Source organism: Capra hircus, chromosome 23, assembly GCF_001704415.2.
Source record: "Capra hircus breed San Clemente chromosome 23, ASM170441v1, whole genome shotgun sequence".
In the NCBI taxonomy this organism is placed as follows: Eukaryota; Metazoa; Chordata; class Mammalia; order Artiodactyla; family Bovidae; genus Capra; species Capra hircus.
In genome coordinates, this window is record NC_030830.1 from 22391049 (window position 1) to 22406300 (window position 15252).

General features: G+C 48.8%; 1 protein-coding gene across 5 annotated transcripts; it reads left to right on the forward strand.

The window, feature by feature from the left end:
- On the forward strand, positions 1448-15172 carry MSH5 (mutS homolog 5). 5 transcript variants are annotated; one of them, XM_013974012.2, is made up of 25 exons: positions 1448-1559; positions 1925-2075; positions 2345-2468; positions 2895-2975; positions 3161-3223; positions 3907-4028; positions 4214-4323; positions 4579-4614; positions 4963-5045; positions 5804-5849; positions 8752-8890; positions 9007-9069; positions 10810-10938; positions 11238-11310; positions 11471-11580; positions 11806-11886; positions 12111-12198; positions 12411-12600; positions 12701-12827; positions 13231-13380; positions 13732-13806; positions 13989-14132; positions 14322-14459; positions 14620-14693; positions 14918-15172. In XM_013974012.2, exons 2-25 carry the CDS (start codon positions 1938-1940, stop codon positions 15027-15029), a joined length of 2496 nt encoding a protein of 831 aa, XP_013829466.2. In that variant the 5' UTR covers positions 1448-1559; positions 1925-1937; the 3' UTR covers positions 15030-15172. The 5 variants fall into 5 exon arrangements, with proteins under 5 accessions (XP_013829466.2, XP_017894124.1, XP_017894125.1 ...); XM_018038635.1 differs by having other exon boundaries at positions 1448-1515; XM_018038636.1 differs by having other exon boundaries at positions 14100-14132; positions 14918-15055.

The following is a 15252-nucleotide window of genomic DNA, read 5'->3' on the forward strand; positions in this document are numbered from 1 at the left end:
TAGAGGAGATTTTCCATTTATTAGTTAGCAGAGGCAGTTTACCCCACCATCTTTCCTAAGTGCTTGGATGGGAATCTCTGCATCTCAAAGTACCCAGAACAACAACAACAACAAAAAAAAAAACAAAGTACCCAGAACAACGTGGGGGTGAAGACGTATTTCAAGAGACTTTTAAAAAATATATATGTATTTGGCTGCATCTCAATGGACACAGGTTTGGGTGGACTCCAGAAGTTGGTATGGACAGGGAGGCCTGGTGTGCTGTGGGGTCACAAAGAGTCGGACACAACTGAGCGACTGAACTGAACTGAACTGTCTTAGTTGTGGCACACAGGATCCTTAGTTGCAGCCTGTGAACTCTTAGCTGTGGCATGTGGGATCCAGTTCCCTGACCAGGGATCCAACCTAGACCCCCTGTATTGGCAGCATTGAATCTTAGCCACTGGACCACCAGGAAGTCCCTTAAAATTATATGATTGCTTATTTTGGTCTATCTTCTTGTTTCTCCTCCCCTCATATACACACTCAGAAATTTGGCTCATGGAGTAGGAACTTATGTCCCCTGCTTTGATTCCACCACTTGGTCCACAATGAGTGAATAATACTCTTCTGTTCTTAGGAGTGTGTGTGTGGGTAGGGGCATGTGCTTGTAGGAGTGTAGGTGTTTTTATTAAGTCTACTTCTCTCTGCCAGTATTCTTGCCTGGAATATCCCATGGACGGAGGGGTCGGAAAGAGTCGGACACGACTGAACAACTTCACTTTCTTTCTTTCTTTTCTTTTTCTCTCTGCCAGAATTTGGTGAAATTCGAATACTTCCAACTTCTCGTGGGGTGCCGAAATTATTAATTAGGCCTTGTTGTGCCCCTATGGCAGCAATCATACTCTGTACCCAGGAAACAGGCAGAGGTGGGCTAAGATAGGAGCCACGCTTCTTATTTCAGCTTATTTATTTAAAACACTCACGAAGCTCTTAATGTGTTTGCCAGGCACTGGTCTAAGCTCTTTATAAATATTAACTTAGACTTGTTGGCATAGGTTGAATTAATGTTGCTTATCTCCATTCTCCAGGAAAAAATTTAAAAAAGTGCACTTCTGTTCCTTTAAGGTCGGTCCCGTCTGCAGATTCCCCAAAGTCCCTAGACCCGTTGCGGGGGATGGGGTGGGGGGTGGGGCTCGGGCTCCCGCTCTGCTAAGAACATTTCTCACAGGCTCTCAATCAAAGCCCAGAAAGCCTGAGGGCCAGAGGCCCGGGTGCTAGGCAACGGCGGAGGGCGGGAAGTTTGAACCTTCTGGCAACGCCCCGTATGCGAATAGGCCAATCATCATCCAGTCTTCTCTGTGGTCCTTTTTTCCCTTTCACTCTGTTAGATCTCTAGGTAGGATCCGGGTTTCTTCGACCAATAGCGGCTAAGGGGGCGGGGCGTGTGCGCGCGCACCCCACCTTTGTGTTGGCGCCCCAGTCCCGCTGGTCCGCGGCTCTTAGCGAGGAGGTGTCGCGCACGTCGCCACCCAGGTGACTGAAAAGGCGGGAAAACACCGCGAGTTTCCCGCAACCAGGTCGGGGATCCTAGATCGTGAGACTGTGATCTTGGGGGCTTGGTTGGCAGGAGGGGAGAGAGGAGGCGTGTAAAACGCCTCCCAAAGGACCCTCAAGACAGTCTCCAAAACACAACCTCCGCGTGACAGGAATGAGGGTGGGGCGAGTGGTGTTTTCCACAGTCTGTACTTCAATGAAATACCGGAAAACTGGCCCGCTCCAAATGTCCTACATCTGTAACCACAGTTCTCGAAGGCCCACGCAGCTTTGCCCTCAGCCCTCTCCCAGTAGTTCTCAGTGGATTTGCTTCTGCGCGCCCCGCTACCCCCGCCTCCTAGCAAGTGAGCTCTCGCTCCAGAACTGTCTTCATTCTCTGCATCCATAGAGCCTCCAAAGCCATGGCTTCGGTAGCAGCGACCCCAGCCAGGACGCCGAACGGACCAGGACCCGGGGAGGCCTCGGCCAGCTTCCCTACGGTGGCTTCAGTGCCGGGCCCCCAGGAGCCCGAGGAGGAGGGAGAGGAGGAGCCTGCTGAGGTCTTGTAGGGGTAGAGGCGCTGTTGGAGGAGCAGGAGCTCGACAGAGCCGGAAATTGATTGGAACGCCTGATTGTTAGAATATAAAGGGGCTGGGAAGACCTGGGCTAGTCACTTCCATCCGCTGAGTGTCGATTTCACATTTACTGAATGGGGGTGATGATACCTATCTCTGAGAGTCGATAAAATAATTAAAATTAAATAAGACATGGCCCAACCCTGTGCTTATAAGTGGTTCAAATATTAGTTTTCTTTCCTCCTTGCCGACAGATTCATCTGTGTGTCCTCTGGAATTCAGGATACCTGGGCATTGCCTACTATGATACTAGTGACTCCACCATCCACTTTATGCCAGATGCCCCAGACCACGAGAGCCTCAAGCTGCTTCAAAGAGGTAAGGACAGAACTAGGAATTCCCCTATGCTGGCACTGGAAGTGTATTTCATTCATATGGCCTTACCTGACTCAATCTATTTTATTAGTTGACTCCTAGAGGCTCCCTTTATTGTTTTCAGGAATTCATCTCATTATTCACAAACATATCAGGTGCTGAGTCATGTCTGTCCTTTAGGGGTTTACCGTCCGGTGATAATCTCATGGGCACCCCTCTTCCCTCCCATTACTCATCAGTCTTATTGCTCTTTCTTTTTCTAATTTCATATGTGACTCCTACTTCTCCCAAAGTGGGGGGCCCTCCCTGCTTTTGGAGGAAATAAGTTTTTGAGGGGTGAAGGGAGATAACAAAGGGAGGGTTACAGATTCCCTTTTAGTCAAGAGATAAAGATCCTCGAACTCATTTGCTCTCCATTCTCCTTCCAAGTTCTGGATGAAATTGATCCCCGGTCTGTTGTTACAAGTGCCAAACAGGATGAGAATATGACTCGGTTTCTGGGGAAGCTTGGTAAGGACTGAAAAAGGGAAAAGAGGAAAAATGGGGAAGGACAAAATTACGGAATGTTCGAGAGATTAAAGGGTCTTGTGCGGAGCTACAGCCAGGAGATCAGAATTGGGTGAGAGGGAAGATGGGAAAGAGGCAAAAGGACTATGATGTACAGACTGATGGCCCTTTCTTTGTTTCCTTTACAGCCTCCCAAGAGCACAGGGAGCCTAAGAGACCCGAAATCATATTTTTGCCAAGTGTGGATTTTGGTATCTCCTCCTTTATGCTTTACCCACACCCCCATCCCAGTTATGTGACCCTTTCTCCTAATTCCAGTTTCATCATCAGAGGTCTCCTCTCAGCCCTGTCTCATTCTAAATCTGTATGTTCTTCAGGCCCCATGACCAGTCTCCTCACAATCTCTCCTAATCCCTACCTTTAATAACCTGTGGTTTAGGCTTGTTTAGGGATGAGGGCCCTCCCTGAAAGAGGGTGTGGTAGTATTTTTTGGTCAGTTTTGATTGTTGGCATTTTCCCCTTTAAGCCAAAGCCATTTGCCTCTTAGTTTAAAAAAAAAAAAAGAAAAGGCACTACCTCAGTTACCTTACTGATCTAGAAGGCACTTCCATTATCTTCCCAGGTTTGTGAAAAGGACAGGGAATGTTCTATCTTAAATTCCTGTATTATGATTTTTTGACCCAAAATCCTCAATTCCAGATAGATATCTTACTCGCCTGAGCCATTTATCTTTCTCAGCTTATGTTCCCAGCCAAACGTCTTTATATTATATGTAGACTAAAGAGAGAGTCTAAAATTTGGTTCTTGTTTCAGCTTTTCACTAATTGCCTGTGTGAATTTGGCAAGCCACATCATCTCTCTGTTTTCTCATTCTTAAAATAAGATGAAGATTGGGGCTACAAGATCTTTCCCTCCCATTGCCCCCTCAAAATAGGCCTGGAGATAAGCAAACAGCGCCTCCTTTCTGGAAACTACTCCTTCATCCCAGACTCCATGACCACCACCGAGAAAATCCTCTTCCTCTCCTCCATCATCCCCTTTGACTGCCTCCTCATGGTGAGATGGGTCTTGCGAGATAAGGGCTGGGATGTAGCAGATTAGAAAAAGGCACAAGCATTTGGACACTAGGGTTGAGTCCTGGAGGTACTAGCCCAGTCCTGGAAAATAATCGTTCTTCCTGGTTTTGTCCAGCCACCAAGACACTGGGATTTAGCCCAGCTCCACTACCGATCTCCTCCTAGGTTCGGGCACTTGGAGGACTGCTCAAGTTCCTGGGTCGAAGAAGAATCGGGGTTGAACTAGAAGAATATAACGTCAGCGTCCCCATCCTAGGCTTTAAGAAATTTGTGTTGTAGGTGACTTACCCTAACCTCAACCAAAGCAAGGTGGGATTGGGAAGCCTGGGAAAGTAAGGCAGGTTGGAGAGTGGTGGCAGTGACCCATCTGGTAAAGTGCTCCAGGACACACAGGGTTCCTGAGAGGGTGTGGAGCTCTGGGGAGAAAACTGAGACAGTCTTGAAGGAGGGCTAAGCAGGTGGGACTTAGGAATGAACTCAGACATCTCATACCCCAGCCACCTTCCTTTCTGCTTGTTTTCTGTTCTCAGAACCAATCTGGTGAGCATAGATCAAGACACTTACAGGTAAGGAGATGGAGACAGGCTGTCATCTTTGGGGAGGGAGAAGGATTAAGCTTAATGCTGTAATAATCCTAATGGGGCTTCAGTTTCTTTAATCCTGGGGCTATTAAGATTTCTCTCCCTGAAGGAAAGAGAAGTGGGGGGTGAGAGGAGAGAAGAAGAAAAACACAAAGTTGTTACCCTCCTTATCTAAATGGAGAAACTGAGGCAGAGAGCAGTGAGGGACAAACCTTACATCAAGACTTGATCTCAAAAAAAAAAAAGACTTGATCTCAGGAGAGATTCCCAATCCCCATTCCACTTTCTCAATCACCTTTAAAAATCCAAATGACCCTAATTTCTCCATGACAGTGTTCTGCAGATATTTAAGAGTGAGTCTCACCCCTCGGTGTACAAAGTGGCCAGCGGACTCAAGGAGGGGCTCAGCCTCTTTGGTAGGTGTACCTGTCCCTCATCCCACACTGCACAGGCCTTCCAGAAAAGCAGCTGCCTCCAGAGATGGATCCCAGCCCCTCTCTTCCCACTTTACCCCACTTCCAGCTGTCACTTCTGCTCTAGTCCAGCTTTATTATCTTCTTTGTACCCTTCTTGAGCTTGGGCATCTCCCCGAAGCCTTGTCCAGTATAGTTGTCCCATGTCATTTGCATAGCATTCCCTACTTTACCAACTCCGTCTTTATTCCTTGGGTTTGTATGAATGTTTGTACTAGTGATGTACCTGTCTAGGGACTTTGGGAAACCCTATGTATAGAGGAGAGTTATGTAGTTGCATAACTCTTGTGTTTGTTTTGCATAGAGTCTTATCTCTTATAGTTGTCTCAGGCTTTAGGCTGTGTTGGGGACATCACCAAGTATCCACGTGGTTTCACTGTGTGTCTCAGTGGGTTGGGTCTAATGTTTACGTATATGTGTTGGGCTTTTTGTGAGTCTAACTGTGCCTACTCTGAATATTTTTCTGGCTGAGTGTTCCTGTGAGTGCTCATTCCCTCCCCCAGGCCCATGTAAGGTAATCCCGGCTCAGACTTGTGGCCAGACACTGGCTTTGGCTGCCTTTGTGTCCTGTATCTGGGGACTAACCCCCAAGCCAGCCAGCCCAGCACCCAAACCTCTGACCCTGATGCCTCAGCTTAGACACATCCATACATTCCTTTCTCTGCCCCTGCTTGTAACTGGCTCACTCCCTACCCCAACAGGAATCCTCAATAGATGCCGCTGTAAGTGGGGAGAGAAGCTGCTCAGGTGAGCAAGAGTCACACATGTGCATGCCGCCTATAGCCTCAAACACACCACCCTTAACAGTAATGAAAACAGCTGCCCTTTCCCAAATGCTGTCTAAATGCCTTTAGTCCTTACAATGACCCCATGTGGTGTGTTACTCTCATTTTACATTGTCAGCACAGATACATACAAACCCATTGATGACACACGGACTTTCTCACGTACTCGCAGCAGAAACACAATCACAAGACAGCAGTGTACACATGGTAATATCTTTAATGATTAAGAACACAGTTCAGATGTGAGCTGTTCTCTGATGACTTTCAAATTAGTATCTCTAGTTCTGAGCTCCACATGTGGAACACTCTTTTGCCTATCATTGCCACCTGCAGTTTCCACAGGAAGCTCAAACTCAGAGCATCCAAACCTGTGCCCACTGGCCCTGTTCTTACTTTCTGCATTCCCTTTTCTGCTTAGTGGAGTTGCTGGCAATATAGCTTTTCAAGCTCTGAACCTTGGATTGATGCTTCTCGCTCACCCCCTATATTCAGTTATTCACTAAGACCTATTGATTCTATCCTGAAATGTCTCTCCCAGCCATCCCCTTCTCCCTCTTCCCCCTGTTCTAATTCTGGCTATCTTCTGCTTTAACCTGGAGCATTGCATTCACCTTCAAATTGGTGTCTCTGCCTCTAAACTCTTCCCCAAACCATTCTTCATTCTAAAATAATTGCCATTCCAAAACAGAGATCTGAACGTGTCACTCCCCTATTTTTTAAACCTTAAGTAAAAACAAAAGACAAATCTTAGGAGGCTCCCTCATTACCTACAGGATGAAGAGTACAATGCTCAGGGTCCCTCAATTTTAATTTCAAGGCTTATCTCTTCAAGTGTATGGTTATTTTTTGTTGTTGTTGTTGTTTGGCCACAAGATTTGGGATCTTAGTTCCCAGACCACGGATGAACCTGGGCCCTCACAGTGAAAATGTGGAGTCTTAACCACTGGACCACCAGAGAATTCCCCCTCCAGTCTACATTTATGCTGTTCCCTTTAGAAAGTCTTTCCCCTATTCTCCACTGATCAGAATCTTACATCCTCTTCAAGGTGCAACCCAACTGTCACCTTTTTGGTGAAGCTTTCACAGGCACCTCTGAGTGTGTTGGCATGCATCTTGCTGTGTGGTCACATAGTGCTTATTTATGTTTTTTAATTGCACTATCACATCAGGTTGGAATTAGCACTTAGTGAATATACTTGCCCTCTATGCAAGTGAGTGAATGCTATGCCATGGCACATTCCTGTTACCTCAGCACATAACCCTCTATGAAGTAGAATGCAAGTACACTGGTTACATCATCTCTAAAAAGTTAGGAAACCTTTGCTAGCCTGCAGGTACACAATCCTTTTCCCATGCCACCTGCTCTGCAATATCTTGGAGGTTAATTTAGGATTATCTATGAAGTCATCGCCAGATAATTGGTGAGGTAATTTAATTACCCCTACATTCTCTAGTTCTTCAGGTACAGATCTCTAATCTCAATGAAGGATGAAAGGAAAGGAATTCTCAGAGGAGAAGAGAACTGAATCAAAAGTGAGGGAGAGTGCAGATTCCCTAGATAGGACCCCCATAGGGCATAGAATCACAACCTGATGATCAGCTAAGGGCCCAGCTGATCTAAAGCCAGACAAGGAACCTGGAAGGTGACTGTCACAGTATGCTCTGAAGAGTGATGTCCAAGCAGTCTGGAGATCTAATTTTGAAATCCAGCTGTCCTTACTAGGGCCATGACTTTGGACAATTTGCTTATCTTCTAAGGACCTCATCTCAACTGACTTGAGCCTGACTTGACCAAGACCTCCAGGCACTTGAAGTACATAAGTCGGAGACACTCAGGTGTTTTATAAGGAAGCCTGTCTGGTGATCCCATGGGGGGAAGGTATTCACAGACTGGCCTACACTGCCTCAGGCACCTCTGCTCCCCTGTGCCCAGGAACCAGAGGTGCCTGAAACTCACCCTTGAATCCAAATGAGTCCTCCATTTCATTCTAACCTAGGGTGTTCTAACAAAGAATAAGTGGCCATAGACTCAGTGTGAGATACACATCCTTAGGCCCCAGTGTCTTCACAGGTTGGCTCTTATACAAAATGGTATACCTAATGGCTTGCTCTAATGCAGGAAGGAATCCGTGGCCTCCCAGGTCATGATAGCGTCTCACTACTCTTCATGGCCATAGATAGAGATACCCTCCCTGAATTAGAGAAACACAGATGAGACATTTATTTCTGTATAATAATTTAATTTGTCAGGAAATAGCCACATAAAAGGCAGTAATAATAATATAAACCTCTGTGTTTCCACTAGCCAGTTTAAAAATAAGACAATGTTGTGAAGCTCTTTAAATACCTCTACCCAATACTTTCTTCCCTGCAGGCATGACCTTGAGGACTTATGAATTGAGGACTTATCATTCTACATGGAACAGTTACATACTTTCATAGGAAGGACATGAAAAGACGAATGTCTGTGCTATTTCACAGCTAAATACAGATATGCAAACTCTTTCTGACTCACTCCTACTCAGCTGCAGAGAGAGCTAGAGTGTTGGAATTCAAATGCCTCAACACGCTGTTCTCCCTCTAAAAATATTGAAAAGCTCCGTCACATATCCACAGGGAATGACACATGGTCATATCCATCGCAACTGAGATACACAGTCACGGTCATGCTCACATCCAGAGATTTTCAGTAGGTGTGAATAAACACACCTGCATAGATAGGACACTGTACTTACAATGTGTACCAATACACATTGCCACCATCCCCCAGGGCCCTCCAAGGGCACATTTTCCCAAGTTGAGATCAAGACACTGGTAAGAACAGCTGTAATTCCTGGTCTCCCCACTCCAACCCTTACTTCCAGGCTGTGGTTCACACGTCCAACCCAGGACCTGGGGGAACTGAATTCCCGTCTGGATGTCATTCAGTTTTTCCTGTTACCCCAGAATCTGGACATGGCTCAGATGCTGCACCGATTGCTGGGTCACATCAAGAACGTGCCTGTGAGCCCGGGTTGAGGGGCCGGGAGGTGGGGAAGGAGGCCGAGGAGTGGTGGGCATCTTGAGGGCCATTAGGGTGGGAGAAGGAAACCAGCAACTGTCTCCTTGTCCGACTGTAGCTGATTCTTAAACGCATGAAGTTGTCCCACACCAAGGTCAGTGACTGGCAGGTTCTTTACAAGGTAAGACCTCCCTTCTTGAACCTAGAAGTCCAGGTTAAGCCCCCAGCATGTGTCCCAAACCCTCTTTACTCTTGTCCCCATGTCCAACTTTATCCCAGCACCTTAAAAAAAAAAACAAAAAAAACTTTGTAGCGTGGAAATTGTCAAAAAAATTTTCAAGAGAATGATATAATGAACCCTCATGTACCCACCATGTAGCTTTAACACTTTGACTTATACAAATCTTGTTTCACATCTCTCTTCTCTTACTTTCCTTTTCTTGGATTATTTTGAAGCAATTCCCAGCCATCACATCACTTCACCCATAAATATTTCAATATGATTTCTAAAAGAAAATTATTTTTTTAAGAGAACAATACCACTGTCTTACCTAAAAATGAATATTTTATTATTGTCAATTATCTCATTTAGATTTCTATTCATTTCTTAAATGTAATGGTTTTTAAAATTATTTATTTGTTTGTGGCTGTGCTGGGTCTTCTTTGCTGTACAGGCTTTTCTCTGGCTGCGTTGAGTGGGGGCTACTCTCCAGTTGTGGTGCGCAGGCTTCTCACTGCAGAGGCTTCTCCTGTTGGGGAGCGCGGGCTCTAGGATGCGCAGGCGTCAGTAGTTGCGGTTCCCAGGCTCTAGTGCGTGCATGCATGCTCAGTCGTGTGCAACTCTTTGCACCCTCATGGACTGTAGCCCACCAAGGTTCCTCTGCCTGTGGGATTCTCCAGGCAAGAATGCTGGAATGGGTTGCCATTTCTTCCTCCAGGGGATCTTCCCGACTCAGGGATCAAACCCACATCTCCCACATCTCCTGCACTGCAGGTGGATTCTTTACCACTCTGCCACCTGGGAAGCCTCTCGCAGGTTTTAGAGCACAGACTCAATAGTTGTGCACTGGCACAGGCTCAGTGACTTGGGCTTAGTTGCTCCAAGGCATGTGAGATCTTCCTAGATGAGGGATCAAACCTGTGTCTACTGCCTTGGCAGGAGGATTCTTTACCACGAAGCCACCAGGGAAGCCCCATGTAAGTCTTATTCTGTGAACTTCCTTAGTAATTTTAGTTAGTTCCACAATTTGATCAGGCTTTTTTCTGGGTAGCCATTGTTTTTGCTACTTGTTTGTTTCCATCATGGCTAGATTATAAGCCCTTTGATTTATATATGTCCTTTGACACAGAGTAAGGGTCAGTAAATGTCCTTTGGATTGGGTTTGTGCGCTCAATCTAATCCCTGGTTAGAGAAGCCACCCCAGGTCACTGACCTTCACGCTGGGAATTAACTCTCAGTGACTCTCACCCGTCCGGTCTTCATGCTCTCTCACCCAAATGCTGGCATTGCCCCTACTGCCTATTTACTTCTTCTCTGCCTTTCATATCCCTATTTCTCTTTCTCTTTCCTCTGTACAAACTTCTCTCTTGGGACATTGTACAAATCTCTATCAAAGCACCTACCACTTTATTTTTAAATCTTCTGGGTTTATTTCTGTCTTCCTCACTAGACTAAGAGCCCTTGTGGGACAAGGGACCCTCCTGTCTTTGTTGTCTTCAGAGTCTCAGTGCTTAGTGTGATGCCTGGTGAAGAGATTTGCAGATGCTATTTTCTCTTGGTTTCTTTTTTGCCTTTGAGAGCTCCTCCGTCTCTGTTATATGTTTTTCCCTATTGGTCTTTGTTCTTCTCCATCCAGCCCTGTCCCCTCACCTCAGCCCAGGCTGGGTACGGGCCACCCTCCTCTGTCCATTTCTCCTACAGACAGTGTACAGTGCCCTTGGCCTGAGGGACGCCTGCCGCTCCCTGCCCCAGTCCATTCAGCTCTTCCGGGACATTGCCCAAGAGTTCTCAGATGACCTGCACCACATTGCCAGCCTCATTGGGAAAGTGGTGAGTGGAACGAAAGAGGCAGATCTCCTGGGAAACTAGGGGAGAGAGATGGATCTAAATAATGGAGAACAACGGGTGGGAGCTCTGGGGAATATGGTGTGGAAAACGAGGATGCATGGGAGACACTGAGGGCAGCTGGATGGCCAGAAGATGGGATGGCAGACATCAGGGGTGTGCCTTGAGGCCTAGAGGGTCAGGGTTAAAGCCAGGACTGAAGGGCGAGTTGGGGCCCGGGTAGAGGTGAGGAATAGGATGAGATTGTGCCGGATGGAAAGAACCTGGATTTCTTGTCTCCTCAGGTGGACTTCGAGGGCAGCCTTGCTGAAAATCGCTTCACAGTCCTCCCCAACATAGATCCTGAAATTGATGAGAGTGAGTGTTAGGTGTACGGATGGGTCCCTGAGCTCTGAAACATGAACCTGCCCTGCAATGGGGTACTGTCCTCCGCAGGTGACCCCTGCAAGTGGGAATGATCATCGCAACCAGGGTGGGAGCCTTACTTTTGATATCCACGTGTCTTCCACGCTCTTAGAAAAACGAAGACTGATGGGACTTCCCAGTTTCCTCACTGAGGTGGCTCGGAAGGAGCTGGAGAATCTGGATTCCCGGATTCCTTCATGCAGTGTCATCTACATTCCTCTGGTGAGGGCAGGAGGCGGGGGCGGTGCACTCCCCGAGGGCCTTAGGGAGACAGGAGGCTTAGGAAGGACACATTGGTAGATAAGAAAACTCCTGGAGAAATCAGAAGAATGTGAACACTCTTTGGTGCTTAGGCCCCTGAGGGAAGCATTTGGGGGACTCTGGCTACTTCTAAAGAAAGTGCCCAGAGCATCACTCCTTGCCTTATATCTTCTTTACTCTCCCCAGATCGGCTTCCTTCTTTCTATTCCCCGCCTGCCTTCCATGGTGGAGACCAGTGACTTTGAGATTGAAGGTCTGGACTTCATGGTGAGTCCCTTGACCTCTGTAGGGGGCGATAAGGAAAGGCAGTCAGCAGCTGAGGGAGGGCCTTTCCCCATCATCTCTGCCCAGTGTGGGATCCCTCTTTCACTGTTGTATCTTTACCAGCTCTGAGACAAAGGAGAAAGAAATCAAGGCCAGGGCTAGGGTGGGGTGAGAGAGGATGAGGATGGAGAGATGCAAAGCCCATAGCTTTGAACCCTTGTACCCAGTTCCTCTCAGAGGAGAAGCTGCACTATCGAAGTGCTCGAACCAAGGAGCTGGATGCACTGCTGGGGGACCTGCACTGTGACATCCGGGGTGAGAAGCGAGTGGCTGGAGCTGACCGGGCACCGTGGAGGTGATTCCGATAGGCTCCTTTCCTTCCTCCTATTCCCCCCCTCTCTCTAACTCTGCCTTTTCTGAGTGTCTCTGGGATTTCAGATGGTTTCTAGGTTCGTCTGCTGGCTTCTTTGTCTCTCCTTTGCTCTCCCCTGGAGCTGACACCAGCTCCTTCCCTCTCCTGCCCCCAGACCAGGAGACCCTGCTGATGCACCAGCTGCAATGCCAGGTGCTGGCGCGGGCAGCCGTCTTGACCCGGGTGTTGGACCTTGCCTCCCGCCTGGACGTCCTGTTGGCTCTTGCCAGTGCTGCCCGAGACTACGGCTACTCAAGGCCCCGTTACTCCCCACAGCTCCTCGGGGTACGAATCCAGAATGGCAGGTGAGGACAGAAATGGGTGGAGGAATAGACATGGGGGGCCCAAAGGCCCCATGTTCTGGATCCACAGGCCACATGCAAGGTAACTTTGCACCGGCTGCAGGCATCCACTGATGGAACTCTGTGCCCGAACCTTCGTGCCCAACTCTGCAGAGTGCGGGGGGGACATAGGGAGGGTCAAAGTCATCACCGGACCCAACTCCTCAGGGAAGAGCATCTACCTCAAACAGGTAGACCAGCCCCCGCGCTGCCTCCTCCATCATCCGCACCCCCCGCCTCCCAGGCACCCCAGGCCCCCACCGCTCTTCCCCAGTGTGCTCTGACCCCACGTGCCATGAACAGACTCACACCCGCTGTCCCTCTCCCTGCCATGTTCTCATTTACCTGAGGGAGGGCCATGTGCCAATGACCATCCTCTGACCTGAGTCCTCCTCTCCCACCTCCGAGGAGGTCCACGCTGTTCTCAGCATGCCTCTGCCCACTCCCTGCCACTTTTCACTGACTCTAAAGTGAGCCGAAGGGGCTGTTAAACTGTGTCCTTCTATCTTGATCTATCGTTCTCTCCTGAGATTAGCCTCACCTTCACCTCAGCCCACACCACCAGGCGCTGTACCTGTCTCCTCCCTTATTCAGGTAGGCTTGATCACATTCATGGCCCTGGTGGGCAGCTTTGTGCCGGCAGAGGAAGCTGAAATCGGGGCAGTAGACGCCATCTTCACCCGAATTCACAGCTGTGAATCCATCTCCCTTGGCCTTTCCACCTTCATGATCGACCTCAACCAGGTCAAGAGGAGGCAGGGGTGGGGGAGGGGATAATGGGGAAGAAACCCTAGCCCTGAAAAACGGTCAGAACAGGAAAAAATTTCCTTCTGCTGCCTGTTCTTTACACTAGGGGCAGGGAGCACCCACTTCAGAAACCAGGATAATCAATGCCATGGACCTTTGCTAGTCCCTGGCTTTGTGTGAGGCACTGTTGTCAGTGAAAGGATGAACAAAACTTGCGTCTCGCCATTAAAGAACTTGCAGTTCAGTAGGGTGGACACGTATTCAAGCATCTTTATTTGCAGGCACACTGGTCAGTGCCAGGCCTTGAATGTTTATGAAACTCTCCCTTATCCACCGGGTGCCCAGCAGGTGGCGAAAGCGGTGAACAATGCCACCGAGCGCTCACTGGTCCTAGTGGATGAATTCGGAAAGGGAACCAACACGGTAAGGGCAAAAGCTAATGAGGAACTAAGGAGAGGAAGATGAAGGAGGGTGAAGGAGCAGGAGGGTAGGGCTGGGCTTCTGGAAAAGAATAGGGGTGTGTGGGCATGAGGAGGGAAGGCCCGGCAGGAGGAGGGGGCGCCCAGGGCACCTGTGGCTCCACACCTTCCCCCTGCACTCTGCAGGTGGATGGGCTTGCGCTGCTAGCTGCCGTGATCCGACACTGGCTGGCACTTGGACCCACGTGTCCCCATGTCTTTGTGGCCACCAACTTTCTGAGCCTTGTTCACCTGCAGCTGCTGCCGCAGGGGCCGCTTGTGCAGTACTTGGTGAGGAGACCTACCCAGCTCCCCAGGGGCCCCGAGGCTGAGCATTTCCCAGAGCTGGGAACTGGCTCCTGCGTTGGAACAGGGACCATGTCCCTTTCCGTTTCTTACTCTCAACAGCGACTGACCAAGGGTATTGGGGCAGGAAGCAGAATAACTGATGAACCCTGTCCCCTTTTATTCTCTTTGAAGACCATGGAGACCTGTGAGGATGGGGACGACCTTGTCTTCTTCTATCAAGTTTGCGAAGGTGTTGCCCGTGCCAGCCACGCCTCCCACACAGCTACCCAGGCAGGGCTTCCTGAGAAACTCATTGCTCGTGGCAAGCAGGTGAGGCCCGAAGAGCAACCACCTTCATCAGGGCTCCCATCCACTGTCCCTGCTTCTCTCAGAGGTCCGGATTTCTGGGCCCGTGGAATTTCTGACCCATACTTTCTCTTCTCTTACCCAATATCCACCCCCACCCCTACCCCTTCCTCCTTGGTCCCAGGTTTCAGACTTGATCCGCAGTGGAAAGCCCATCAAACCTGTCCAGGAGCTGCTAAAGGAGAAGCAAATGGAAAAGTGAGTGCAGGCCCAGGGTGCTTGTTCTCAGGGTCCATGTTCTGCAGCTCCTCTGCCCCTTCCAGGGACTCAGACAGCCTCTTTGCCCTTTGATGATTCACAGTTTCTTTCGGAAACTCCTAAATTCTCAAGGTCTTGGATTTCCTGTGCTGCATCCTCTCCCCTCTGCTCAGGGACTCTGTTATCCGTCCTCCCCCAAACCTCACTCTATTCTCTCCCTTCAGTTGCCAGACATTAGTAGATAAGTTTCTGAAACTGGATTTAGAAGATCCCAGCCTGGACCTGGACATTTTCATGAGTCAGGAGGTGCTGCCTGCTGCCACCACCATCCTCTGAGAGTCCTTCCTGGGCCCTCCTCCAGGTCCCAAACCCCCGAAGGCTGCCAGGCCTCCTTGTTTCCTTACCTCCCTCAGAACCAGAGTTCTCTGTTTCCCTGGAAGTTCTGTTACATGTTAGTAATAAAGCTTATTTTGGAGAAAGTTGTTGTTTCCTTAGACCAGCCAAAACAAAGCAAAGCGAGCAGGAAAGAGATGAAACAGGAAGCAGCAGTCTGCAGAGG